The following is a 25782-nucleotide window of genomic DNA, read 5'->3' on the forward strand; positions in this document are numbered from 1 at the left end:
ACTCTCTGCGCTTAGAAGGTGGGTGTTGTGGATGGATGCGCGTATGCAGGCTGGCGACTAACAACTGAAATGCGCTGTAGAATATGATATAGAGTAGGTATAGATATAACTAATCTGGGCTGCCATCTGCGCATTTTAACAACGTTTATGCTTATGTCCGCATCCTCAGGAAACTTACTTGGCAGGAGGACCCACTGACGCCCTTTGAACTTTTGTGTAACACTCTTAGCAAAAGGTCGTTGGGAGCAAATTTACTTTATTTCGCGGGCACTTACTGTTCCACAAATACACTTAGACTCGGAGCTCACTTCGGATTATGTTTTATTAAAGTTGTCCTCCTCGGCCTCAGACACTTCCTTACCAAGTCCGAGAGACGCCTCCCGGGTCCCCGAGAGACGGACTTCGGAGGCAGCTGCGCGCAGCCCGCCTGCCAACTGGCCGGCAACAGGTTTCCAGCAGCCGCGCGACGCGCAGATTGGAGAAGCCCAAGCAAAGGGGCGCGCAGGTCACTGGTGGGATCCATACGGCACAAAAATGGGCGGGGGGGGGGACTGGCGCACACTTCCCCCCCCCCCACCGCAGCCTGTACTAGAATTGCTGCTACTTCGACTTTTGCCCTGTGGAATTAGAGAACCGAAGTAATCCGTGGAGATGTATGTATCGAGGCGTCTACTGGTTTAACTACACACCCACTTGGACCTCCTTTGCCTTCCCCGAATTGAGAGCGGGAAAGAGGGGTCCATCTGGCCCGGTCAGGGGCCAAACTGGGCACTCCGGAGTCCGGCTGAGTCCCCCTCGCGGGAAATCCGCAATGAATGGGACCTGCGCGCTGTCGAAGCGCCCGAGATCCGGCGCAGCAAACTTTCTTTTGCGGAAGAGCAGCGCGGCTCGGATCTAAAGGAGGCGACGAAGGGGAGAAGGGCGCCTGGGAGCGGAGGGCGGAAGGGGGCGCCCCGGGGAGAGGGCATCCTCCGGCCGCCCGGCAAGTGCGCGGCGAGGGGGCGCGGCAAGTCCCCTGCGGCCCTGCGCGCCTCCGCCCCCCCCCCCCCGGCCGGCCTTCGAGGGGAGTCCCCGGCGGAGGGAGCCGGAGTCCAGCGCGGAGCCCCGAGGGAGGGAGCCCGGCCAGGAGGCGCGGGGCTGGGGCTGGGGCTGCTGCGCGCGCGGCCGGGCCGGGCTGGCGAGGAGGGAGGGGCGTGCGAGGGAGCTCTCCTCGCCCCGCGCTGCCATTGCCCGGGCGGCTGTCACTCAGCGGCGGCGAGGCCGGGGATTGGCGGGGCCGGGCTACGCACTCGCCTGGCGCTCACCTACCCGGCCCGGGCGGCGGAAAGGTGATCAATCTTCGTCGGGCTCCATTGCCAATCAGCGAAGGGACGGGGCCAGACGCCACCTCGGCAAGGTAAAAAGGCGCTGCCGCCTTCGCGGGCTTCTCCCTCCTCGGCCGGACCCTCGCCTCCCTCCCCTGCCCGCCCCGAAGCCCCTTCCCCGCCCGGCGGCCAAGGAGCCTCTCGGCGCGGAGGAAACTCCGACTGTCCCGCGAAAGTTGCCTCCGCCGCCCGGGTCTCCGCCGCTGCCCGAGGGCCAAGTTGGCGCGCCCCTCTGGCTCCCTCAGGTGCCGACTCCGCCGCGCTCGCCGTCCCGCCTCAGCCCAGGGCGCTGCTGGGGCTGCTGGCGGGGATCGGGCTCGCCCCGACTGGAGCTCCGGGGCCCTGGCCGGCTTCCCTCGGGCCGGGCGACCCCCTCGCCCCCGCTCCCTCTGGACACCTTCTCCCGCTGGGCCGCCGCCTCCTCTCTCGCTCGCTCGCCTCTCCGCAGCCCCCCGAAAACTGCTGGGCGAGGGGCGGCTGAGCTCCGGAGGGGGACCCCCTCTCTCTCTCTGTCTCTCCAGGTCGGGAGTCGACTTTTGTTTGTTCTGCTGCAATGTTGCCTTCCTGCATCTTCGCTGCCGCGGGGCCCGTCCGGGAGGACCTTTGGTTTCTCCGGGGTCTCTGGCCAGATCCCTCTCGGGATCCCTGGGCCTCCTTCGAAGATCTCTCGCTCCAACTCTCCTTTCCTGAAATGAAAAGCGCCCAAGGAAAGGCGCTGAGGGGGCCGCTGCTTAGGAGATATTTTGAAAGGCTTATTCAAGTGCGATCGCGGAAAAACGCATTGGGGGGGGGATTGCAGCTGAAATAAATAAGCAAAAGTGTTGATGTTTCAGAGAGTTGCAGTCTTGAGAACTTTAAAGCAAGTAGAGCTGGAAGAAGAGAACTATCCTCCAAGTCAAAACAAAACTAAAAATTTCCGTGTTGCTGAAGTTTTTGCTAAGTCTAAGGCCCGATCCCAATGTTATTTCCTCTAAAGGAAACCGCACGGGTTTCCAAAGGCCCTTCATCTTGTCAGTTCACTCAGGACGGCAGCCTGCTCAAGTCAAGCAGATGGACTTTCTTTTCACTTTCTGAATCGCGTGAAGAGGCAGAAATCCCTTCCTTCTCAAATCAAACCAAGGAGAACTTTAAAGCAAATCCAAACTTAAGGGAAACAGCAACAGGTTCATCAGTTTTAAGAGTGTGGAATGCCTTAAATTAATTTGGCATATATCGGCCTTTACAGCCTAAGAAAAAATTATTAACTTAAATTTAAATCCCACTTCATAGTTCTTGCTCTTGTTTCTTATTTATTTATTTATTTATTTATTTAGTTAGTTAGTTTGGTTTTGTAATCTTTCTGCTATAAATATAAGTTTTGGAAGCAGGATGGCCTGCGGTCCAATTAAGGTTTCTGGCCAATAATTAATTGAGGTTAATGCCACCACCATCTGCTGCTGCGGGATGTGGGATTTTATTTTATTGTATCTGCTTGGGTTGTCTAACTTATTGTTTGTGCATCTCTCCGGCCGAATCCATCGGCTAATGAACCTGCTGGATCTGGACATTGGAAAATTTACCTAAATATCTGTTTCTCTCAGTTGAGAAAAATAATAATAAACAAATGCCTACAAAATCCCCCCAGAAACCCTCTTATAAATCCTTGGAATTATATAACTTCGAGGAACCACAGCAAAACTTTTAAGGGGCTGTAGAATTAAAAACAGCTACAGCACCTTGAATGTTTTGCCTATACTGGGATTCTGCGGGTATATAAGGCACCATCCTTACTCGTGTAGTTGAAAGACAGTTTGCGTTGGCCTAAATTTTACCTTACTACTTTAGTAAGAGGGCCTAGGATCCTGCTACTCTCCGCCACCCGAAATGAATGCGAGAATTAGGCAACTTTGTTGTGTCGTCTTCCTTTGCCTTCCTCCGCGGCTCTTCCGTCAGTCGGGGGGGGGGGGGGGGCTTTGGAACGTGAATTTCAAAGCAGCTCCTGGAATCTGTTTGTTTTTAGGCCATTAGCCATTTCTAATTAAAGCGTCTCTTTCTCCCCACTTTCAAATTAATTATACTTACCCCCTTTTTTGGTATCTCGTTTTGATTTTTAATCCAATTATCTTTTTAAATAATTGCTTTATCTCCCTCATCACGGAGTATTGTACCCCCTGGAAGCCCCTCGGCGATTGTATGGCAATATGGCTGTAGTTATTAAAAAAAAAAGTTCGGGGGAGGGAAGTAGACCTCCTTCCCCACTCCCACTCCACCACCCGGCTACACCTCTTCACTCTCTGTCACTTTCTGATTCCACTTCCCCCCTTTTCTTGGCGGGTGGGGGGAATTTCCGCCATCTTGTGTGCGACGGAGAGACTTGACTTTTGTCCTTTAAAAAAGCCCTATTTATACGGAGTGTGTATGTGCATGTATACCTTTTTTAAGACCTAATCTTGCCTAACTCCGAGTACAAGTTTTCTTACTCCTGGACCAGGTGTTTGGAAGAAACCCCTCGCCACTTTTTTTGTTTTAAATTGACAGTCTTCCATGGCTTTACTTCCCTCCTTGCGCGTTTGAGAGGTTTTTTTTCTCCTTAGTTAGGATCTGCCATAGCTGTATATAAAATTATATTCCAGCTTGACTTTATCTGAAAGTCAAATAAATGAGAGGGAAACAGAGGGAGGGAAGTAAAATAGGCGCGCTTTGTGTGGAAACTTGGGAAAAAACTGATGTTTTGCCTTGTTCTCTGTCTTGTGCGTGTTTTTTTTTGTTCCTGCAGACTGCAGTGAGAGGCTCTCCTGCCCCTGGGATTTCCTTCAGCTGCCTCCTTGGAAGAATCAATCTTTTAATTTTTTATTACATGTTTTTTCAAAAACCACGAACAAACCAAGAATTTTAAGACACGCCTTTTGGGGAAAAGAACATTTCTAATTGTGTGTGGATAAATTGGAAAAATCTTTCCAGCTTTTAGCATGATGTCTTACCTCAAACAGCCCCCCTATGGCATGAATGGGCTGGGGCTGGCGGGACCTGCGATGGATCTTCTCCACCCTTCCGTGGGGTATCCGGGTGAGCAGCACCAACCTCTTTTGCTTCGACCCACTGATTATTGCCCAGGCAGATCGAGCCCCTCCAAGCAGCCTCGTATTTAATTTATGCGGCTGAAATAAAATAGTTCCTCAATTTATTCTAGAGGTTCTACAAGGCGAAAGGGATCCGAGAGCCTATGGATAAAGCTCTTGATAGATCATATTATTTTTTTCGAGGTCAGCAAAACCATTTTCCAGAACTGAATTATCCACTCTTATTATCACCCCCATACCTGTGGTATCCTAAACTACCCCTGTATTGGAAAGTGAACACTGCTGATTTTCCTGGCGTTTAATTCAATGTTAAAATGCTTGTTTCTCATGGCACCCCAGGCCAGCCTTTAAACAGGTTGGTATTTGGTATTTTGGTATTTAGTAATTTGGTATTTAGTCCCTAATTATAATCAATGGGGAGCACGCTAGCAAAATGTTTACTGTCCAAAGTGTGAGTTGCCAAGTTTCAGATTTTGACTTGCTTTTTAAGACCCGATTTATTTTTGTTGTCGTTGGAGTGTGTGCCTTGACAATATTACAAATAACACAAATGTGTGTTTAAACTACTTGCACTTTGAGGGATACATCTAAAGCCAAATATGTTAGTTCTCCTAAGGTTATTCGTGCTTGAGAACTAACTGGGGGTGGGGGTGAAATCCTTTGATTGCGAACTTGGGCTGCCCATCCGAAGTTAGGAGCCAATCTTTTCTTTTCCCCGAGTCCATAACTCCACAGTACTCCCCGCCCCCACGGATGAGTTTGCTGAGAAATGAAGAAATGGGGTGTTAATGGGGTTTCCCGTGTCTTTTCAAATGCTCTTATAGCCTGATCCACAACCCAGTTAAGCCGGAAGTCGTGGCATATAATGCGAGAAAGTGCTGTCTATCCCCAGCTCAAGAAGTTCTCTGTCCTTCAGAAATGCTTGAGTTCTCCTGACCCTGAATGCGCAGGCAGCCCAATCCTACGGCCTTTCACTGTGAGGTAACCCTCCGCTGACTTCAGTGAAACTCGCTCCCATTCCAGGGCTGCAGCTTTAAACCGTAATTCCAAAAAGCGTGTTTGTTCTGCAAAGTAGCACCAATTTAATTCTGCTGCAGTTACTGCGGAGTAAATTATACCTGGGATTGCAGCTTTACTTGGAGGATTCAAGACCTAAGGTCTTCCCTGGAACTTATGTCCAACTAAAGTTCTTTTTTTTTTAATTATTTAAATGACTGGGCTGTAAATAATCTATTTAAGTACAGATACTTCCATTTTAACTGGGTTGTCGCCAAGAGACCCAAAACTTCAAGTGAGCTGCTCTTTTACGTCGGAGGCCGCTCAGGAAACTCAGTCTGCAACCCGAATAGAATTGCCGTCTGCGTTTCCCTCCCCTCCTCCTCCTCATCCTCCCCGGGAGCTGCCCTGTGGTCCGCAGAGTTTCTCACCTTCCCCTCTTCCAACAGACGCTTTGTGTTTATATTTATGCGCCTTCAAAAATATCAGGAGCTGTCCTTGCGATTTGGAGTTCTTTGTGCGCCCCCCGCCCCCCCTCCTGATTCGCTTGCTGGACTGGAGAGCGGCGAGCGCGCGTCTCTCCTCCACCTCCCCATCCAGAAGCGGGGGCCGGGGTGGCGGAGGGAGGGGCGGCGGGGGCGGATCTTGACCATGCCGACTCGGGTCCTAAATACCCCCTGTCTTTCTGTCCCGGGACCCGCAGCCACCCCTCGGAAGCAGCGGAGGGAGCGCACCACCTTCACCCGGTCGCAACTGGACGTCTTGGAGGCGCTTTTCGCCAAGACCCGCTACCCGGACATCTTCATGAGAGAAGAAGTGGCGCTGAAAATCAACCTGCCGGAGTCCAGAGTCCAGGTCCGATGGCCCTTGGGAAAGCAGCGGAGCTGGGGCAGAAGGGCGGCTTGGCCTGGGGCGGGGAAAGGCCGGGGCGGGGGGCGATGGGGCTTTTCTTCTCCCCTTGGCGGGGCGCGCTCCAAAACGGGAAAGGACTTTACGCGTGGAACGTTCGCTTTGTTTGAATTTGCGGCTTTTTCTCATGTTTTGTGTGGCCATATCTTCCCTGAGTTCGCACCTAACTAGGCCTCTCTTGTTAAACTGCAGCTAAAATTCCTTACCAGCCAATGCTGGAGCGAAATAACTTTTCGGCGCTTAAGTTATATAACCAAAAGTCTCACAATTAGGAGCTTTGAAGCCGCTTGTTGGAGTCTGAACAACCGCCTCCGTTTGGCGTCAAGGTCCGATTCCCCTTGGCTATATAAGGACTAGCTGGACCCTCTCTATTGACTTGTTTTCTCCTTCTCACTAGTCAGGAGGCTAACAATCCCGATCCTAAACACAGATAAATGGGCACACTCCAGCCAAAGTTAGATCCAACTGATGCCCACCAAGTTCACTTGGGTTTGAGATCAAACAAATAATTTTAAAGTGTGACTGACTTTTGTTGGATTGTGCGTAATTTGTTTAAACCCCATTGATTTTCATCAGGGTTGGTTTTTTTACCTTTTAAATCTAAACTTTAATTAAAAAATTGCCAATTCAATAAACAAAACAACAAACTAAAATGCATCATAAAATGTCATAAGGGCAAAGAGAATGAAAATACAATATAAGGTACTAGAGCTAAATAAAGAGAATGAATAGCATAAAAGATATTCCATGGTGGGATACAGGATTCATTTTTATGCAAAATATATTAAGTATTCATAAACATCACCAGATAAAATCATATTGAGTAGGAGTGTGGCAACCATGAGTTGTTTGGTCATGTAAATAATGAACAACGACCAGACAATGCAAAATCTGAGGAGTCTGCATCGCCCCTGGAAGCATGTATCTTATGAGTCAGTTTTTAATAAATGACAATAAACACAACATTTTTGAACCATGAGTCCAAAGAGTAGCAAGATGTGTCCCTTTCACCCTTGAGAAACCGCTAAGCAAGCAGCAAATATAAAATGAATTGTTTACAAATAAGATTGGCATTGGCACCATCAAAAATAGATAAAAGACATAACTGAGAGCCCAGAGTGACCTGTTTGTCTATGATAATACTAATTTCTGTTGCCGCCTAATTCCAGAACTTGTTTACATAGTTACATCCCCACCACATATGCCAGTATGTTCCTCATACCTTGCAACCCCATGAGCATAAGGGGGAGCCATAGCTTACAATAGAAGCTATTAAAATCAGTTTCAGTATGTTTAAGGTCTCCTCCCCCAGGCACATTTGGAGCAAATTTCCTTAAAATATTACCAAGTAAATATGTGTTATATTCAAGACAATCCTAAATACACTTAGAGCAGAACCTTAAACATTATTAGTTGGAAGTCTCTCACTAGGACTTCTTTACAACTTAAATTTGTTGTGATTTCTACCTTTCTTGGAAGGAAAAATCACATTAATTTCAATTGAAGTCTCTTTCTACCGGGCGCCACGAGGGATTGCAGGGCGGCATGGGGGCTGCTGGGTGTCCGTGGGTGCTGCCGTGTCCCCTCTTTAAAAAAGCTCTGCCCCAGGCACCCCTAGTGCAGACCCATTGAAGAGGCATTGTTGATCCTGAGGTAGTTCAGCTGACTCCCACAGGACTAGTAAAATAAACATTGTGACCCAGTTGCTATGTGAGGCTTTTGTTTTGTTATCTTCCCACCTCATCCCACACATAACATTTCCCTTTCCTGTAGCATCTTAAGCTCAGTTGTTGACTTGAAACTCACACACTGGCTTTGCCATATATGAGGGTTTGCTTTTCAGTCTGTTTATTCCAAAAGACTAGGAGCAGGCAGATGCTAATTTGCCAGACTTCAGGTTGCTGTGTTTGGATTGGGTGTGGGTATGTATGCGTACACACCTTGGCTCAAGTCAGAATCCTAGGAAGAAAATCTTTTTTAAATGCACTTTGAGCTCAGATTTCTCAAACCTTTATTTCCCTAAAGTCCACTTTCCTCCAGATGGATCCCCAACAGTCAACAAAGGGCACCTCTAGAACTAAATTCTGCTAATTTGGATGCTGCTGCAGCTGCTGCAGGCTAGAGTGGAGAGCAGATACTCCTTCACAGGAGTCCAAAAGAGCCAGTTCCATTTTGAACATTTTGATGCAGAGAGGTGTTTATTATTTTGCATTTGCAAAGTTTTGCTAATAAGATTTTGACCAGTCTACACAACTCTGGGGAAGCCCCACTTAGCTAGGCTTGGCATCACACCAAGCCTGCCATCCTTTATGCAATCCAGCTTCATCTGGCTAGAGCTTCTTTCAGGGGTTTCCTCTGGCAACCCATGGAAGAGGAGGGATTCAGTTTCGGCCTGCTGAGGCAAGGTCATAGACCATTTCCTGACCATACCTCCCTTGCTGTATTAGTGTTAGTGACTAGATAGGACAGGCCGTAAGGCTGCTCTTTAGAACTGTAAATATACCTGTAATGAAAATGCAACCACACCTCTGTTGTGCAAGGTGAGATTCTTCCTATCTGCTAATTATCTGGTCAATGTCCTCTTTCTCTTTGAGGGTCAGTTCAGACCTAAGGGGTTTTCTACATGGAAAGCATTTACCTGGAAAAGAAAGGAATTAAAAAGTGCATGTCATTGTTGCATTTCAATGCATGCATGCATGTTATGTGGGCAGGCTGTGTTTTACTACATGTAAATGGAGTGAAGTACAACTATGCATAATTGATCACAGAGAGCTATGTATGTAGGACACTATTAATGACTAAAATGGCTCCAAGATCTGTTCCTACATGTATTTATTTACCTACGAGCAAGCCCTATTGGAAACTCACTGGGACTTGCAGTGGTAAAGCACCTATTGGAAAGGGTGTTACTCTGATCAAGGTTCAATGCAAACATACTTGAAATTAAGTCTGTTTCCTATACAGTTATTGTATTTGTGAAATAGCTACTAGCTGATGTGGCATGTTACTTAACAAAAAAAGAATCTATGATTAAAATGTTAGCGATTGAGGCTGAGATTCATAAAAGCTTACCAAATATCACAAGGATAACCTGTATGGGAGGCGGGGGGAGGGACTTATGTGAGAATCACAGCCATTTTGAATTCCATACTATGGGTTCTCTGGACTTGGATTGCTACACTGAAATTCCAGTTCCCACAAAGTGATTAAGGGTGCTCCATCTTGTCTGTCAGATAATAAGATGAACTGAGTTTCCATATAAAGAATAGATAAGTGGACTGTGATTACGATGGTGTTAAGGCAGCTAAGTCCTGGAAGCAAACTGTTTTAACTTCAAAAATTCTGTGCTCATCACACTGTCAGACAGTTGGTGAAATGATATGTAGGTGGTAGTCAACGTGACACAGTCTTGAAACTCTACTGAGAATTTCACTGAAGGACTGGCTGTAACAGAGCACTTAATACAACTGGGTGGTGACTGGGCTGTACGTCCTTGGCACTGACAGGTGGATGTTATGCTGGTTACAACTTGATTTTCTCCTGTTAAGATGAGAACTCTGGCTGGTAAAGTGTGAAGGAACCTGTTGAATTGATGAGACGACCTTGCATAAGTAATAATAATGGGAAACAAGACTCATTTGGCTGCTCTTCAGTATGTTGGTGGCAACTGTCTCGTGCGGATATCCTTTCATACTGACAGCACTGAGTGGTGTTCCTTGCCTTTTGACGCCATAGACTCAGCTGGGCAAGTCTACACTAAAGCAGTGGCTGTTAGGATAGTTTTTGGTTGGATATGGATTTGGTTCATGTTTGTTCCATGTAGTTTGGTGGAGCAGCGTTTATCTAGGAGCTTGCTAAAGGATGCAGGATACTGATTGTCTTAGACTTTTTGGAGATGTAGATGAGGGAGCTGACCGACTGATGAGCAAAAGGAAGAGTAGACAGTGGACAGTAGTAACAGGATAGAATGCTACCTGTTGACTAGTCTTACAGGTTGAAGGATAAGGAATGACACAGTAAAAATGCTGGCTTGCTCTTAACTGATCATAAAGGATACTAATGATGCTATGTACTGGGATGGGTGTTTCTGCAACAAGGGAATGGTTTCTGTTTTGGGTATGCTGAGAGTTATACTGTCTCCTAAAAGATAGTATAAAGCAGGGTATATTAAGATGATAGCTCTAGATATATATTTAGGGGGGAGGCCAAGCTGGGTGCTGTTGAACGGAACAGGCTGAGAACTTTGTTCCTAAGGCTTAAGGTTACCAGATTTTTAAAAATGAATCTGGGGACACTTTTCAACTTCAATGGATTTTGTATGGGGACTGGTTTGTAAATCCGGGGACTGTCCCTGGGAAACGGGGACGTCTGGTAACCTTATAATGGCTCCCTCTCTCCGTAGGATGGGAATGTAGAATGGTGTCGGAAAGAGAATACTGTGTTCTGTTGGACGGATGCTTAATTAGGGGTGCAGTTCTCCACATCTAGCATTTGCCTGTTGGGTGCGGATGAATCCTCCTTGCTAGATATTTGAGAGGGACAGGTGGAGGGATGGATTTAACATTTTTGCTACATATAAAATCTCTAGCTAATAGGATTCTTTAATAGCAATCCTTTGGGCAAGGAGCTGCAAGGAGCTCTGTAGCAGTGCATTCTTTAGGAGAAGAAAATCCCAGATTAAATCTCCAGTTTCTGAATGGAGAGATCCTCGTCTGAACCCCTGGAAATCCATTGCCAGACAGTGTAGACAATACTGAGCTAGCTGGACCAAAGGTTTGACTCACAGCTTCTCATGTTCCTACGCTGATGGCTGGCTCATTGCCTGCTTCTATTGGGTGTTACTAGTAGAAGGTGCATGAGGTGCTGGACTGCCAGCTTAATTTATAAATGGCTATAAGGAGGATTGGTTGGACAGGGCTGTGTTGGTGGAACTGGTGCAGACACCCACTCCCTTTCCTACTTTTTGATAGTATGACATTATGGATGTGGGTGGACTGGCAGCCCCTCTCTGCAGGCGCTGGGGGGAGGATGGAAGTTGGCTAGGGGGGAAACGTGATCAAACCATGATGGGTTGCGTCATTCACCTGAACGGAAGGTGGGTGTCATGCCAGGCGGGTGCCGAGTCTGGGGGTGTTTTGGCTAGGGTGTGATTTGTGGTGGCTACGTGGGGTTCCAGAGTCGCCCAGAATTGGTTGGCTGGGTTCTGTTCTGGGTCGCACCAGCGACTTACCTTCCCTTTCTCGCGGCCCCACATGAACGCAACAGTGTGCGGAGACTGGCGAGAGAGAACGCGCTGAGCCAGAGCCTGGTGGCTCCTGATTACCCCTGGTAGGAAGAGGGGGAAGCCGGCAATGGATGTGTGATGGAGTAGTGATCCACTACCATTGTGTAGTGATGGAGGATGATAGGCTAACCTGGACAGCTGCTAAACGGCCTCTTCCCCCCTGCACCATTCCGCGTAGATTGAGATTGTTTGGCACTTTCCTCTTTCGTTGCGATCAGACAGCGTGTGCCAAAGTGGGCGAGGGGAAGAGACTGGGTGGCAGAGCGGGGGGGTGGGGGGTCCCTTCTTCGTGGAAGAGCCTGTTCCGCCCCCCGCCCCCATTTTCTTTTCTGTTCTTTTTCTTGCAGGTCTGGTTCAAAAACCGCCGCGCCAAGTGCCGCCAGCAGCAGCAAAGCGGCAGCGGCGCCAAGAGCCGGCCGGCCAAGAAGAAGGCGTCGCCGGCGCGGGAGAGCTCGGGCTCGGAGAGCAGCGGCCAGTTCACGCCGCCCGCCGTCTCCAGCTCCGCCTCGTCGTCCTCCTCCAGCTCCAACTCCTCGGGCAACCCGGCCAGCGGGGCCGCCGCCTTGGGCAACCCGGCGGGCAGCGGGGGCTCCGGCTCGGCCTCCTCCTCCTCCTCCTCGGCTTCCCTCGGCAGCGCGCCCTCGGCCGTGGCCGCCTCGTCCATCTGGAGCCCCGCGTCCATCTCGCCCGGCGCCCTGCCCGAGCCCCTGGCGCCCGGCGCCGCCTCCTGCATGCAGCGCTCGGTCTCGGGCGCGCCCTCCGCCTCTTACCCGATGTCCTACGGGCAGGGCGGCGGCTACGCGCAGGGCTACCCCGCGCCGCCCCCGCCGCCCCCGCCGCCCTCCTCCTCCTACTTCGGCGGGGTGGACTGCGGCTCCTACTTGCCCATGCACGCGCACCCGCACGCGCACCAGCTCAGCCCCATGGCGCCCTCCTCCATGGCCGGCGCGGCGCACCCGCACGCCCACCACCCGCTGGGCCAGGGCTCCAGTCACCACCACCATCACCACCACCATCACCACCACCAGCCGGGCTACCCCGGGGGCACCGGACTGGCCTTCAACTCCTCCGACTGCCTGGACTACAAGGAGCCGGCCCCGGCCGCCGCCGCCGCCTCTTCCTGGAAGCTGAACTTCAACTCCCCGGACTGCCTGGACTACAAAGACCAGGCCTCTTGGCGCTTCCAGGTGCTGTGAGGAGGGGCGCCGCTCGCGGGAGGTTTCATCCAGCCAAAGGAGGAGGGCAGCGCCAGCACCCGCAGCCCCGCCACCCCCCAGCTCCCTCGGGGCAGCCCAGCGCCCCGTCTCTGCGCGCTCTCCACCAAAGCCTCGCCCTTCCTGCTCCCCCAACCGCCTCTTCTCACTCAGACCAGTTCATCGTCACTTTTCTGTTCTTCTTTCAAAAAATATTTAAAGAACATGAAAAGAAAGTGTAAGCACCCCGCGTCCAAAGAGCATGCCTATTTTTCCTTCCCACGCAACCAAGGATGCGGCTAAACGGCTGCTGGATCAGGCCTGCTGCTCTCCGCCTCTCTCTTATCAGCTTGACTCCTGGTGTGTTATTTATTCGCTGTCTGGGATTATGTTCCGCATTCTGCTCTTATTTTTAAACAGAAGAGAACTTTAAATCTAAATTCGTTCTCCTCCTTTTCACATATATGTTCCCTGGAGACCCCCCCCCCCGCGCGCACACAAGATTCCTCCCCCCGCCCCAGCCATGTTGCTGTAAGCTTTGTAACGCTCACCCTCGTCCAAGGCGAGAGGGAGGAAGCGCCTTCTGCTTTCATGCCGATTGCAGACTTCTGTGTACAGCCCTTAATCCCCCCCCCCCATCTCCCTGGGAGACTCTTCTCCCCCAGTTCTCTCCGTAGGATTGTATTACAAAAAACGGCAGGAATTGTGTATATAGTGTAATGTTAAGTCCGTTCCAGAGACCCTTTTTATTTTTAGTTTGATTAACTGAGGTGAAGGTGAACTCAATATCTTGAGCCTAACGTACAGGAAATCGAAGGAACCGCGCGCATCTCATCTTTTTCCCCCGGCCAGGACTTCCCTTGCAACTTTTTTGGTCTTTTTATATCTCGATAATTTTTGCGGGTGGGAAGAGGAAGGTTCCACTAGTTGGGAAAGACAGGAATGCCCTGTTTGTTAAGGGGGGTGAGGGAAAGAGGCATTTGGAGGGGTGGGGAGGTAAAGGGTGCGACAAAAGCGGGGTAGGTGGGGGTGCGGGAGTTGGAATGCGCTGCGCGCCACCGGAGCAGATCACGCCAGTCCTCCTTTCTCTAGTGTTGCCTTGGCTGGACACATCCCGCGTACTCTGTCATCCGCCTCCAAAAAAAACAAAACCCGTTTGGGGCCTGCTTTGCTCTCGGGAATGGAGAGGAAAGAGAGAGTGCGAAATTGTAAAGCTGATTATTTACCCCGTTAATGCAACAGTCACCTGTTGAAATGTAAGGCAAATCTCCCCCCTTCCCTTTATCTACATATCCCTATAATAAAATTCAAACTAATAAAAGCCCTTGTCTGCGTCATCCTTCTTGGGCGACCCGAGCGCAGCGGAGGGGCTGGAGCGCTCCCACCAGTCCCCTCCCTTAGCTCTGCACCTCTGTCAGGCCGCTGCTCTGGCGGGGTCAGATCGATTTTATTTCCAAGGGATGGGAGGAGGGAACGCTGGGTCGCCGCACTTTATCTCAGTGAGCTGCCTTTTAATTACTGTAATTGGATTGGCGTCCAACCAAAACTTTGAGGGGTTATAAACGCAATGGAAAGGGTGTGAGTGCGCTACCGCCCCCTTGGCCGCTCTCTGCCTTTGGGAAAGCGCAAAAGTTACCCAGCGCAAGCCTTTCTCTACGGATCTTGGGGCGGGGTGTGGGTGCTGTTCGAGGGAGACGGGAACACCTGAAGCCTGGCAGGAACTTTCATATGTTAATTACCCTCAAACGCTGCCTGTTCCCCGCAGCTGGGCAGGCTGGGGCCAAATCATCCTGGGGTTGTGTTGGTCATTACCTTCTGGAAAGCTTCCACTTGGCACTCCTGTTAAACCGGTCACTTGGCAAAAGCTTCTAGGAAGTGAATATTTATGAAACTTCAGGGTCGTAATTCTGCTAGTCCAGGCTGGGGGCAAAAAGTAAAAAACGAATAGAAGCTGGACCCACAACCCAGGATCCGAAACCAGCTTAGCCAGGGAATAGCTTCTTACACGAGTTATGAGATCAATGGCGTTTACAGAAATTGGGGTTTTTGTTTTTGTTTTAAATAGTAATTTGGAATCGAACCCAGACTGTATTTGATCAAGATTTGATTTTAGATTTAGCGTGCATGAAAAAAAATCTTCAAAATTATAACAATATTTATATATATAGGGCTGGCAAAAGCTACGCGATAATGGAGAACGGAGTGTTGTAGAATTAAGTGCTGAAATAAGTGGCATAGCGCAAAATTCTGAGGGGCTGCAACCAGCCCCCCCCCCCGCCGGCGCCGGCTTCCACGAGGAGCCCCCGTCGGCAAAGGCGGCAGCGCAGATCCGTCCCATCGTGAGCAGGCAGGGACGGAGGAGGCGGGCAAGGAGTGACCCCGGCGCAGCACGGCGCTCCTCTCCACGGACGTCGGGGGGATTCGACCTGCGCGGGCAGGCAGGCAGGCAGGCGGCGCGGCGGGGGCCATTACACCATAGCTGCCGAATGCTTCCTGGGAGGGACGGGGTGGATGGTAGTAGTTTAAGGGGGCAAACTTGCCTCCTTGCTTGAAAAGTTTGCAGGTTTTTTGTCCTTGGCCAAAGGAAAAAAGCTCTCCTGTGGGATAAGTTTAAACTGACATTTCAAAAGCACTGGGATTAATTAGCCTATTAATTACTACTAAATAATTAATTGCTGTCCTTTATGCGGCACATAATCAGGGTTCACACCCACAAGTGGATTAGCTGTTGTTCTGTCAACGTGAGAACGCCAGTTCAACATCGATTTTCTTTTCTCTTGGAAGCTGACTTCATAAACTTGCCTTAAACTAATTTTAAAATCAGGGCATGGATGGAGGTTAATGAAGATGGCAGTCTTCAGAGTGATAAATCTTATGTGTTTATAATATGAGTAACAGCTGCGGGTTATAGATGTTTATGGGAAGTAGGAACAACAGACGTGCAAGATCACAGGCTCCATCAAAAAGTTCAATGCAGTTTATATAAAATAAAACAAAATGGCGCAATTAGCTGTTTCCTGTCTCAGGAACTTATGGATGCGTAGTCTGGTAGGTGCTCCTCAGGCAGTACCACCTCCACCTCTCCTACTCCCCTCCGGTCAAAAAGGTCCCACCAAGGATGTTCTTGCACTCCGACTGGGATTTGGACAGCTGGGCATCCCTAAGCGCCGGTTTGGCTCTGCCCAGGGCGACCCTCGCCTTCTGGACCGAGTGGCCGCAGAGTCCCACAGCCCGAGAAGTCCACGGAGCAGCGAGGCGGCGTGTGACAATGGCCCTGCTTTTAGGCACCCGATTATACCGCTTAGCTGCGAGAAGCACTTGAGAGGACAGCAGCCGCCCTTTCCTTCGTTTTCAAAGCAGAAAGATGAGACATCTGTGCGTGCGCTAAAAGGCGCTCTGGGAAAAGCCGACGCCGCCACTTTCGAGAGACGCTCTACATCTCGCCCGAGGAGGTGGCTCTGCTCCGCAGCCGGATTGAGCCCGGTTTCCGTTAGCGAGCGCCTGCCGTTCCCATTCATTACTGGGGAAGGAAGCGCGGTCGGGTTATTAAATGGCGACAGGGTGCAGCTGCCAGAGGAGTCCTGCGTCTGAGCGAAAATTAGTTACGGTGCTCGTTCCCCTGTGGCCAGGATTCTGCTGGGACGCGGCCAGGGGAAGGCAGCGCAGAAGAAAGGAAGAAGAGAGGATTTCACGCCGGGCAAGTACCAGGCGCGCCGCCGCGCCCCAAGCAGCAACCGGGCGCCGGGGCTCCGAGAGGCCTGCACCTTCAGACCCCGCCTCAGTTCGAGCCAGGGCTCATCGAGGAAGCAGCCGACGTCCAGGCGAGCCGTAGGAGAGAGCGCACCTGGAGCATGTGCAGAGTGCAGCCTTCCCCTAACTCAGCGGGATTAAAGGGTTCCTATGTCAAAAGGTGTGGCCTCCAGGCAGGCCTGAGCTCCTTATTTAGGAACTAAGTTCTGCTTGGTTTTGCACCTTTGCTCACTGCCAGGACATTCTTGGGCCAGCATGTTTTATTCATGCATGGAGGTGATGGTCTTTGACCGTAATAAAGATTTGGTTTGGTTCTCGGGTGAGGGCCGGAGTGCCAACTTGAATAATATTTTGTGGACTCCCAGGTAAGCCCTGCCCTGCATAATCGATCACATGACGCGGCACAGGCACACTATTTGAATGACAATGCCCATCAACTTTGGGGGGGGACACAGCCCCTTCAAATATTATTTGGGGGGGGCAAGGGATCTCGGCTCCTAGGAGTTGACTCCTATGGGTGAGTGGGTCGGGTGAGGGGCTCGGAGAGGGAATTTCAGTCAACTTCATAAACGCAATGTTTCAAGATTTTTAATGGTATTGCTTGTTAGTGAGCGGCAGGGTTGAGTCCTGCCTCCACGCTTTTCCTGATGTCTTCAGAAGGAAAAGGACCTGAGCATTTGGGATGGTGCCCTTTTGCCCCCTCTCCGCCAAGGGCTGCAGAGCTGCTTCTTGCAGTTTAGGACACACACACCCTCAACTCTCATCGCTCACGGAAGCTAAAGAACTAAACGTGCTTTGTAGAGCCCAAGTGTAGATCAGAGCAAACAATAATGGTATTTTTAATAAAGGCACAAGAGAAAAGCAAAAATATATCCACTTTGGTGTGTGGGTGGGTGTGGAGGCGTGGATCGGGGCAGTAAGTTTAAAAAGAAAGATTTCCTTGCATTTGTACGGGGAGCGGGGAGAGAAATGCTCTTGCAAAGCCTGCCGTCCTTCTTTCTTTTAAATCTATGAATTGGATCTGTGCTGGCGTCTGAAAGCAACAGCCCATCGTTAAGGAAAGGAAACGGATCAAGCCAGAGCACTTCACTGTGACTCACTAGCGGCCTGCTTCCGAGTCACCTTGCGCAGGACTGCAAACCAAGCTTCTTTAAACCAGAGGCCACAGTAGTCAGCCCGATATTAAACAGGCAGAATGGCAAAACGGAGGATCTGCGGAGGGAGATTTCTTGAGCGACTCTTCTCTCCGCCCCCCCCCCCTTTGCCCACTAGGAGAGAGCGGGGGCTGCCAACGAGAACACAGCGCGGGATAAGTCACCCGACTTGCTGGAGAGGCAATGGAGTCGCAGCTCGAGCAGCGACTCCCCGACAGGCGGACGCGCGTGAACAACCTGTTTCTGTTTTAGCAACAGGGAGCAACGTGTGCGCGCGCCCGCGTGCGAGAGAAGAACGCAGCGCACGAGCAAGCACTTCAACCCAAGAAGAGTTTCACTCCTGCCGCCGCGCTTTGCTTGGCGTAACCTCTTTTGCACCCAGTCAGTTCCAAGAAGCCTCTTCCTCCGCCTTTTGCGCAACTCTTCCTCCTCGAGGGTGTCCTCATTTGCCTTTTGCGCGCAGTTAGGAAACGAGAAAGACTCTCGGGTTTACTGAGCTTAGGGGCGGGTGGAGCGGGGTCTCTTGAGATGGCAACGTGCACCTCACTTCGAGAGTCGGGCTGGGCGGGGAACCTGGAGTCCGGTTGGACCTGGGATAGCAGGATTTGAACCCCCGCTCAGCCATGAAGCTCACTGCGGGACTTTGGGCCAGACACCATCTCTGAGCCTAATCTCCCTCACGGGGTTGTTGTGAAGATGAAATTGGGATGATGAGAACCATGCAGGCCACGCTGAGATCCTTGGAATACATAGCGCAAGCTCCCCCCCCCCAGACCTTGGCAGCCCCCCCCCGGGCTCCCCTCTCCGCCGCCTGCCCTTCGCTTGGGGCGCAACTCCCCCCCCGCCCCCTCTCTGCGCCCTCGGCTGGATCTTTCTCCCGGCTGCGCGGGGGCGACTCGCGCCTCCCTCTCCGCGCAGCCATTGTTCAGACTGGGCGACTTAATTAAGAAGACGCCGGGCTGGCAGCCCGCGGAAGAAGCGCCCAGCAGCGCAGCCTCCAGCCGCAGGGGCCTCGCCGCAGCCCGCGCAGCTTCGCTCCTCCCCGCCGTCCTCAGGCCACCCGCCGAGGAGTTGCAGCAGCAGCAGCAGCCGCGCCGAGGAGGAGGAGGCCGGCCGGGCGGGCGGGCGAGGAGGCGCTGTCCCGCAAGGGGCTTTCGAGAGAGGCGAACCGCGGCGCCCCCGCCCTGCCTGCCTCCCCCCCCCCCCGGTTATTCTTCCCCCAGAAAGTGGCAAGTTTACCGAAGGGATGAGCGGGAGTGTGCGGTGTTTTCCTCGCAATATTTACCTTTTGATTAGCTAGTGGAAGTTCTATTTGGTTAAAGCCAACCGATTTTCTCGGTGGTGGTTTTAATCTCCCGGGGGCGGGTGGGCCATTGCCCAACATGGTCTGACGTAAACTGACGTCTGAATAACCCCAGGCAGAGACGGATTTAAGCTGGCACATTAAATGTATGCAATAAAATTACACGATCTTGTCATGATGAAACTTCAAAAACGTGCTTTTATATGCAAATATCGAAGCAGGTTTGACTACCACGAACTCGCTTGCTAGTAATAATTTAGTGTAGTTATAATTTGTGGCGAATGAAATAAAGTTTACAAGGAGGAAGTTCATTTCACCATTAATAATAGGAAGGTTTTCTAATGTGAAGACAAGATTTTTCACAACTGACGATACTTTCGTGGTTTTGCCCGTTTGCAATCACAGTATGTTTGGGGGGCGGGACATAACATTTGCCCAAAGATAGAGCGTGAAATAACCAAAGAACCAGTGATCTTGTGCACGAGCTCGATATTTATGGTTAAGCACACTAACCTGAATTGTTTATTAGATTTTAGTACTGAGCGGCCAGAATCTTTCAACACTATGAAAGGTCCAGCACTTAAAAAAACAGTAATATAGGAAATGCTTTTAAGCAGGCTTAACTGACATGCAGAAATGTTGTGATAAACCTTCAGTAAGTGGAAGAGGCAAGCCTATCACTCCTAAATTAAGCCAAAGGTTAAGCCCTTAATCCTAAACGCATCTATTTAAGAAGCAAGTTCCACTCAACTCATGTGGATTTACTTCCAAGTAAAGTATGTTTGGGATCAAGTGTAAAGCCGCTTACATCAGAAGACACTTAAGTGCGGTTTGGACCGAGTTGTTAAAGCAGCAGTAACTGTAACTGCGAATGTAACATAATTGGGGGGAAATCTTTTAAAAAAGCTCAAAGAGTTAAGGCAACTTTCAAAAGACAAAAATATAATTAAGAACAACCAAAAACGTTTAATTTATGTATAAATTAACTTACATAATTCCAGTTACAGATAGGTAGCCGTGTTGGTCTGCCATAGTCAAAACAAAAAAGCTTTCGTGTGCATGCACACTTCTTCAGATGGTATCTGAAGAAGTGTGCATGCACACGAAAGCTCATACCAAGAACTAACTTAGTTGGTCTTTAAGGTGCTACTGGAAGGAATTTTTTTTGTTTTAAATTACATAAAACATTTAAAGCACAAACCTGGGGGCAGTGTCGGTGTCCTAATATTGCTGGTTAAATTACAGAGTCCTTTTTCTTGCCTCCTTTAATTTTTCCCGTCTTCAAAGTGAATAAATTAAAAGACAGATCTTTAACTCACTCCCACTTCAATATGTCTCTTGCTTGTTATAGTTGGCTTCAGAATCCGTGACAATGTCCATTTCTGGTTAGGTAGGAATCATGGTGGTTTTATGTGCCAAATGAGTGGTTAACAAACTCACCCAGTTAGTCTGCAATGGGAGTCTCACACCTCAGTTCTAAGAACGCCTTATTTGGAATTAAATTACTTTTACCTAGTTCTACGCTCCCAAGTCATGTTCGCGATTAATTCAGAATTGGAATACTGATTCCCTCCCAGCTGGTCAGATAAAACCGGCTTAAACCGCGGTCCTAACACCTGAATGCCGGTCTGGTTGAAACCAATGGGGTTGTGTAATGAGTGGAAAGGAAACTTTCTTAGGCTGGAAAGTCGCAGAGAGGAGTCACTGTTCATCTGGCCGGAATGGCAAGGGCTCCATGGCTGCTCTATAACTGGGCCCATCGCTCCGCCCAGCTGCATTTCTGCGCAGTCCAAGTGGACGGCTCTAGCTCTGAGGGCTGGCATGACTAAGATCCTGTCGCGCTCACAAGGGAATTCGGGGATAACGTGCAGGATGGGCAAGGGATGTTGCGTAGGCAGGACATGTGTCCAGGGACGCGGGTGGCATATGCACAGACAACTCTGGAATAAGAAAGAAAAAAATCGGGTGTGGCAGGTGCCCATCGCAATAGCTGTGATTTTAAAGCACACCTGTGTCTAAAGCACAGGTGTCTATGGAGTGCAGGTAACCTGATTTCCCAATCGGGTCGTTTTTAGTGTCCTGCCAAACGATGAGGGAGAATCTTGACAGAGGCTTCTCTGGTTTGCAGGCTTTCTGATCAGTCGAAAGATTTTTTTCATACTTGGCAAAAGAATAAAGACAGCCCTACCAAGTGGTTACAGGCGTACAGCTGTCAAGTCACCACTTGGCAAACGGTCGTCATGAATTCACTCCTGAATTGCAGTTCGGGTCAATCCAGGGATATTGAAATCTGTGGCAGTCTAACCACCGTAGCTCCCAAGAGAAGCTCGAAGCACACCGCTGCACACTTTAGCAACCCGGATTTCTAAAAGCAGGCGCGCCTTTGTCCTCTTTGGATTGTGCCCAGGAGATCCCGGTGCGAGGCAGGGAGCAGTAACGGAAACGGCGCGCGTTGCCTCACCACTACCGCAAGGCGTCAGGTAGTAGTTGTTGTTTAGCCGTTTAGTCGTGTCCGACTCTTCGTGGCCCCCTGGACCAGAGCACGCCAGGCCCTCCTGTCTTCCACTGCCTCCCGCAGTTTGGTCAAACTCATGCTGGTAGCTTCGAGAACACTGTCCCACCATCTCGTCCTCTGTCGTCCCCTTTTCCTTGTGCCCTCCATCTTTCCCAAAACCAGGGTCTTTTCCAGGGAGTCTTCTCTTCTCATGAGGTGGCCAAAGTATTGGAGCCTCAGCTTCAGGATCTGTCCTTCCAGTGAGCACTCAGGGCTGATTTCCTTCAGAATGGAGAGGTTGGATCTTCTTGCAGTCCATGGGACTCTCAAGAGTCTCCTCCAGCACCATAATTCAAAAGCATCAATTCTTCGGCCATCAGCCTTCTTTATGGTCCAGCTCTCACTTCCATATATCACACTATTGGGAAAACCATAGCTTTAACTATACGGACCTTTGTTGGCAAGGTGATGTCTCTGCTTTTTAGGATGCTGTCAGGCAATAGTAGCAGCAAGTACCGGTAATCCGCAGAGAGGGAAAGGAAAGATTGCAGGAGTACCGGAGCAGGGCTATTTCCGGGATCGCTGGCAAAGCTCCGGAGTGCCCAGCAGAAAGCACATATGCCACCCAGCAGGGTTCGGGCTAGGCCTTGAGGGCAGGGTTCAAATCCCCGCTGAGGCATGAAGCTCACTGGGTGACTAGTCACCATCTCTCAGCCTAACCTACCTCACAGGGTTGTTGTGGGCATGAACCAAGGAGAGGAACCATGCACGCCCACCTGGAGCTCTTTGAAGGAAAAGGTGGGATAGCAATGCCAGAAATAAAACACAGATTCACCGCGCTCAGAGGTTCTCCCAAATCCCAGAGGCGGGGGACACCGCTCCCGCCCCCCCCCGGATGGTGCGGGCTGAGTTTGGCCCCTTCTGCGTGCAAGCAGGTGCTCTTGTCGCTGAGCTCCAGTCCGTCTCAATTCCACAGAGGAAGCTGCCCTCCAGGACCGTCGATCCATCCTGCGCCCCTCAGCAATAATGTCCACACTAACAGGCAGCGGGTTCCTCTCCAGCATCTCTGGCCGGGCGCTGGGGAAAGGGCGGGTTGAGCCTTGGCCGCCACCCGGGCTCGCCCTGGGAGGAATTTTGCTCGGGTGTGGAACGAGGCAGGAAAGGTTACAGCGTCCAGATGGCTGTGAAGCCGACGCGAGGAATTTGAGAAGAGGCACCGGGAAGATAGCGGAAGGATTTAGACAGCGGTTTGGGTCTTTTAACTTTTACTGTCCTGCTATATAACTAGTAGTGCAAGTCTATCCGTGTCTCTTGGAGGTAAGCCCCTTGGAATTCAAAGAGACTTACACCCGGGTAAGTATCTATAGGATTGCAGTTTTAACGTGTAGGGTAGCCGTCGGCAATTCGGAAGCTATATACGGGGGAAAAACCTTTTAAATGCAAGGGAAGACTATTTCGTATTTGCTGTAGATAGACATTCGCAGAATTGTAGCGTTGGAAGAGACGCCGAGGGTCATCTAGTCCAACCCCCTGAAACCAGGGATTTCAACTAAAGCCTCCTTCTGCTTAAAAACCTCCAATGAAGTCCACCACTTTCTGAAGGAGTCGGTTCCATTGTGGAACAGCTTTTTCTGTCATAAAGTTCTTCCTGATGTTTAGTCGGAATCTCCTTTGTTGTAACTTGAAGCCATCTTTCCCTCCGGAGCAGGAGAAGGCCTTGATAAATTTGAAGATCATATCTCCTCTCAGTCTCATGTTGTCTAGGGCTAAACATACCCAACTCACTCAAATGTTCCACGTAAGGCTTGATCACATTGTAAGAGTCACAGAGCTAGACTAAGATGAGAATCCCACGAAATTTGGGGAAAGTGATTGGTTGATTTGTTGGATGGTAATTATTTACCGAGTCCCTCAATTACACGCGCAGCTAAACGTGCGAATTGTCTCCAACGAAAAACATTGCGCGGACTCCAGTTAAGTCCGCCTAGATGGTTGCGGGAAACGACCCTCCAGCTCACCGGCTGGCCAGATTATTCGCACCAACTAGATCGACACCAACATGCCTGTCACAAAACTCCAAAGACTCAGACAAAGATTATATTAGAAATAATCCCTGAAATTTGCGTGTGCGATGTACCCGTGTGTGACAGGGGACTGTTTCCGAGAGGCGGAGGGAGGTAAGAATATTCACCCCGACTCTGGACTAGGGCAGCGCCACTGAACTCCAGAGCTAGGCTTGCCAAGTATTTAATTTTGCAGTCTGGGATCTCCTGTGCCTTTAAACAATTGCGCGGTTGCAAGCGCAAAGATGCTTGCTTTCCGCGCCTCCGCTCAAGGCACCGGCACTCACTGCCTGATAAAAAGTTGGCCAGTTTACTGGCAGTTGCTGGGGTGGGGGGCGGGCGGGCGGGCGGTGTCAGCGGCTCCCAGGTGCTCACTGGCTCTTTCCTGCCTCCCAGCTGCGCCTTTTGCGCAGCGCCTGGGAAATGGAAACGGCGCGGAAGGAGGGCGCCCTCTACAGCTTTCTCGAGGCATAGCCAGGGCCTTCGGGGGCCCAAAGCACCTGGAGTCCCCGCTACGCAAGGCATGGTGCCTTTATTATGTGCTTAAGCGTCCTTCCCTACGCGGAGGCGCAGCACCAAGCGCGGTGAGGCGAGAGGTTCAAGGACCTTCTCTCGACTTTCGGCTTCAGGTCCAATTCAGTCCCTTAGGGGAGAAACAGCCTCCTTTCTTGCGGAAGAAAGGCCGCCTTTGCTGGCTTAGCCTAGAAGGACAGAGGAAGCAGCCGCTTGTGACCGGTGTGATAAGAGCAGCTAGGAGACCCCGCCTTTCCCCTCCCTGGTAAGTGAGTGTTTCCTCCAGCCGGTCTTTCTGTCCGTCTTTCTTTCTACACCGAGGGTTAAAGACTTGTCCAAGAGCAGTTTCTGAGGTTATGTGGGGAGCTGGAACTTGCTGCTTGGCTGACCAAGCTGCCTGCTTAGAAATCCTGGGTCCAGATCCTGCAAAGGAAGTGTGCTTCCAGACAGAGGTTGGTTCTGGAATCAATGCTGCTCGCTCCCTAGTCTTTTGCAGTTGTCCACGTGACATCTTTAAAATGCCAGCCTGTACATAATCATCTTCATCATCACATCCTCATCATCATTAACATTTACCGTAATCTGGATTTCCTTTTACAGCAGAAAATCTGCTGGGTGACAATAACCTGCTGTACATCTGCAGGAACTGCTGGTCATCAGGACACTTTTTAAAATTGGTGTGCAGTTTGTCATGTGGCTTGGTGACATTTAAGAGGGTGGTCTCTATCATCCCACTCTACTTCTCATTGCTTCTCACCTGAGCACAACCTAGCCCTTTTGGTTCTTGAGGCCCAGTGGAGAACAGCCTGCTTATTTATATAGATTTCCACCTGCTGAAGGCAAGTTAGAATTTTAGAAGCCTTGTTCAGAGCAGACACTGAATCAAGAGCTCAACACATGTGGTGGATTACCTTGGAGGTTGTACCTTGGGGGAATTTTATTATTATTATAACAGTAATAATAGTAATGAGGTATTGTGCAAGACTGCTTTATCATAATTTCAGTATAGCTACTTATCAGTCTTGCACAAGATCTCTGTATTATCCTATGTAAAGGAAAATGTGCTGTTAAATTTTGTACAACTGATTTTTGGGGAGTCAGAAGAAGCCTGGGAACATCATGGTGGGGAGATGGGGAGTCATTGCAGCTGGCAACCCAAAATGCTAACCCTGAAGCAACAATTGCCTTAGCAAGGGTGTCGGATTCCTCCCCCAGAACTATGGTGGGGAACCTGGTGCCCTTTCAGTGCTGCTTTAGACTCCAATGCTCAGTCGGTCCCAGCAAAGTACAGCCAGTGATCGGGGATGATGGGTGTTGTAGTTTAGCATCACGAATCGGAAAGGAGAAGATTCAGATTTGCAAACGCATACACCATAATAAATGTGTTATTCAACAAGGTACCACAATATTTTTGCTTCAAAAGACTAACACGTCTACCTCCCTTGATACTAATCTAGAATAGTTTAACTGAAGTATCATTTAGTGGGACAGTTTCATGCTGTAAGTCATGGGCTGCAATCCCATTTGGACCTTCATTCAAATTCACTCCAGGACCAAAAGGCTTCTGTCTTGAATGTGAAATATGCAAACCATTCCCTGCTGAAGAGTCAGATAACACAGACATATAAGCACACTGTGGATTCATTTGTTGACTTCAGTAGACTCAGAATTACTTGCAATAGTAATTCTACTCCCTTGCC

General features: G+C 50.2%; 1 protein-coding gene across 2 annotated transcripts; it reads left to right on the forward strand.

Moving 5' to 3' along the window:
* The first annotated feature begins 1178 nt into the window (after window positions 1–1178).
* OTX1 (orthodenticle homeobox 1) lies at window positions 1179–14126 on the forward strand. 2 transcript variants are annotated; one of them, XM_028721912.2, is made up of 4 exons: window positions 1179–1396; window positions 4120–4409; window positions 6123–6274; window positions 11960–14126. In XM_028721912.2, exons 2-4 carry the CDS (start codon window positions 4313–4315, stop codon window positions 12806–12808), a joined length of 1098 nt encoding a protein of 365 aa, XP_028577745.2. In that variant the 5' UTR covers window positions 1179–1396; window positions 4120–4312; the 3' UTR covers window positions 12809–14126. The 2 variants fall into 2 exon arrangements, with proteins under 2 accessions (XP_028577745.2, XP_077782712.1); XM_077926586.1 differs by lacking the exon at window positions 1179–1396 and adding an exon at window positions 5248–5404 and having other exon boundaries at window positions 4320–4409.
* The last annotated feature ends 11656 nt before the right edge of the window (window positions 14127–25782 follow it).

This window comes from Podarcis muralis, chromosome 3 (genome assembly GCF_964188315.1).
Source record: "Podarcis muralis chromosome 3, rPodMur119.hap1.1, whole genome shotgun sequence".
Taxonomy (NCBI): Eukaryota; Metazoa; Chordata; class Lepidosauria; order Squamata; family Lacertidae; genus Podarcis; species Podarcis muralis.

Excerpts from the sequence above, each read along its gene's own strand:
- OTX1 (XM_028721912.2), top strand. The coding sequence starts at position 4,313 with ATGATGTCTTACCTCAAACAGCCCCCCTATGGCATGAATGGGCTGGGG. Across the intron at positions 4,410-6,122 it reads CCCTTCCGTGGGGTATCCGG|CCACCCCTCGGAAGCAGCGG; the intron begins GTGAGCAGCACC and ends CGGGACCCGCAG. Across the intron at positions 6,275-11,959 it reads TGCCGGAGTCCAGAGTCCAG|GTCTGGTTCAAAAACCGCCG; the intron begins GTCCGATGGCCC and ends TTTTTCTTGCAG.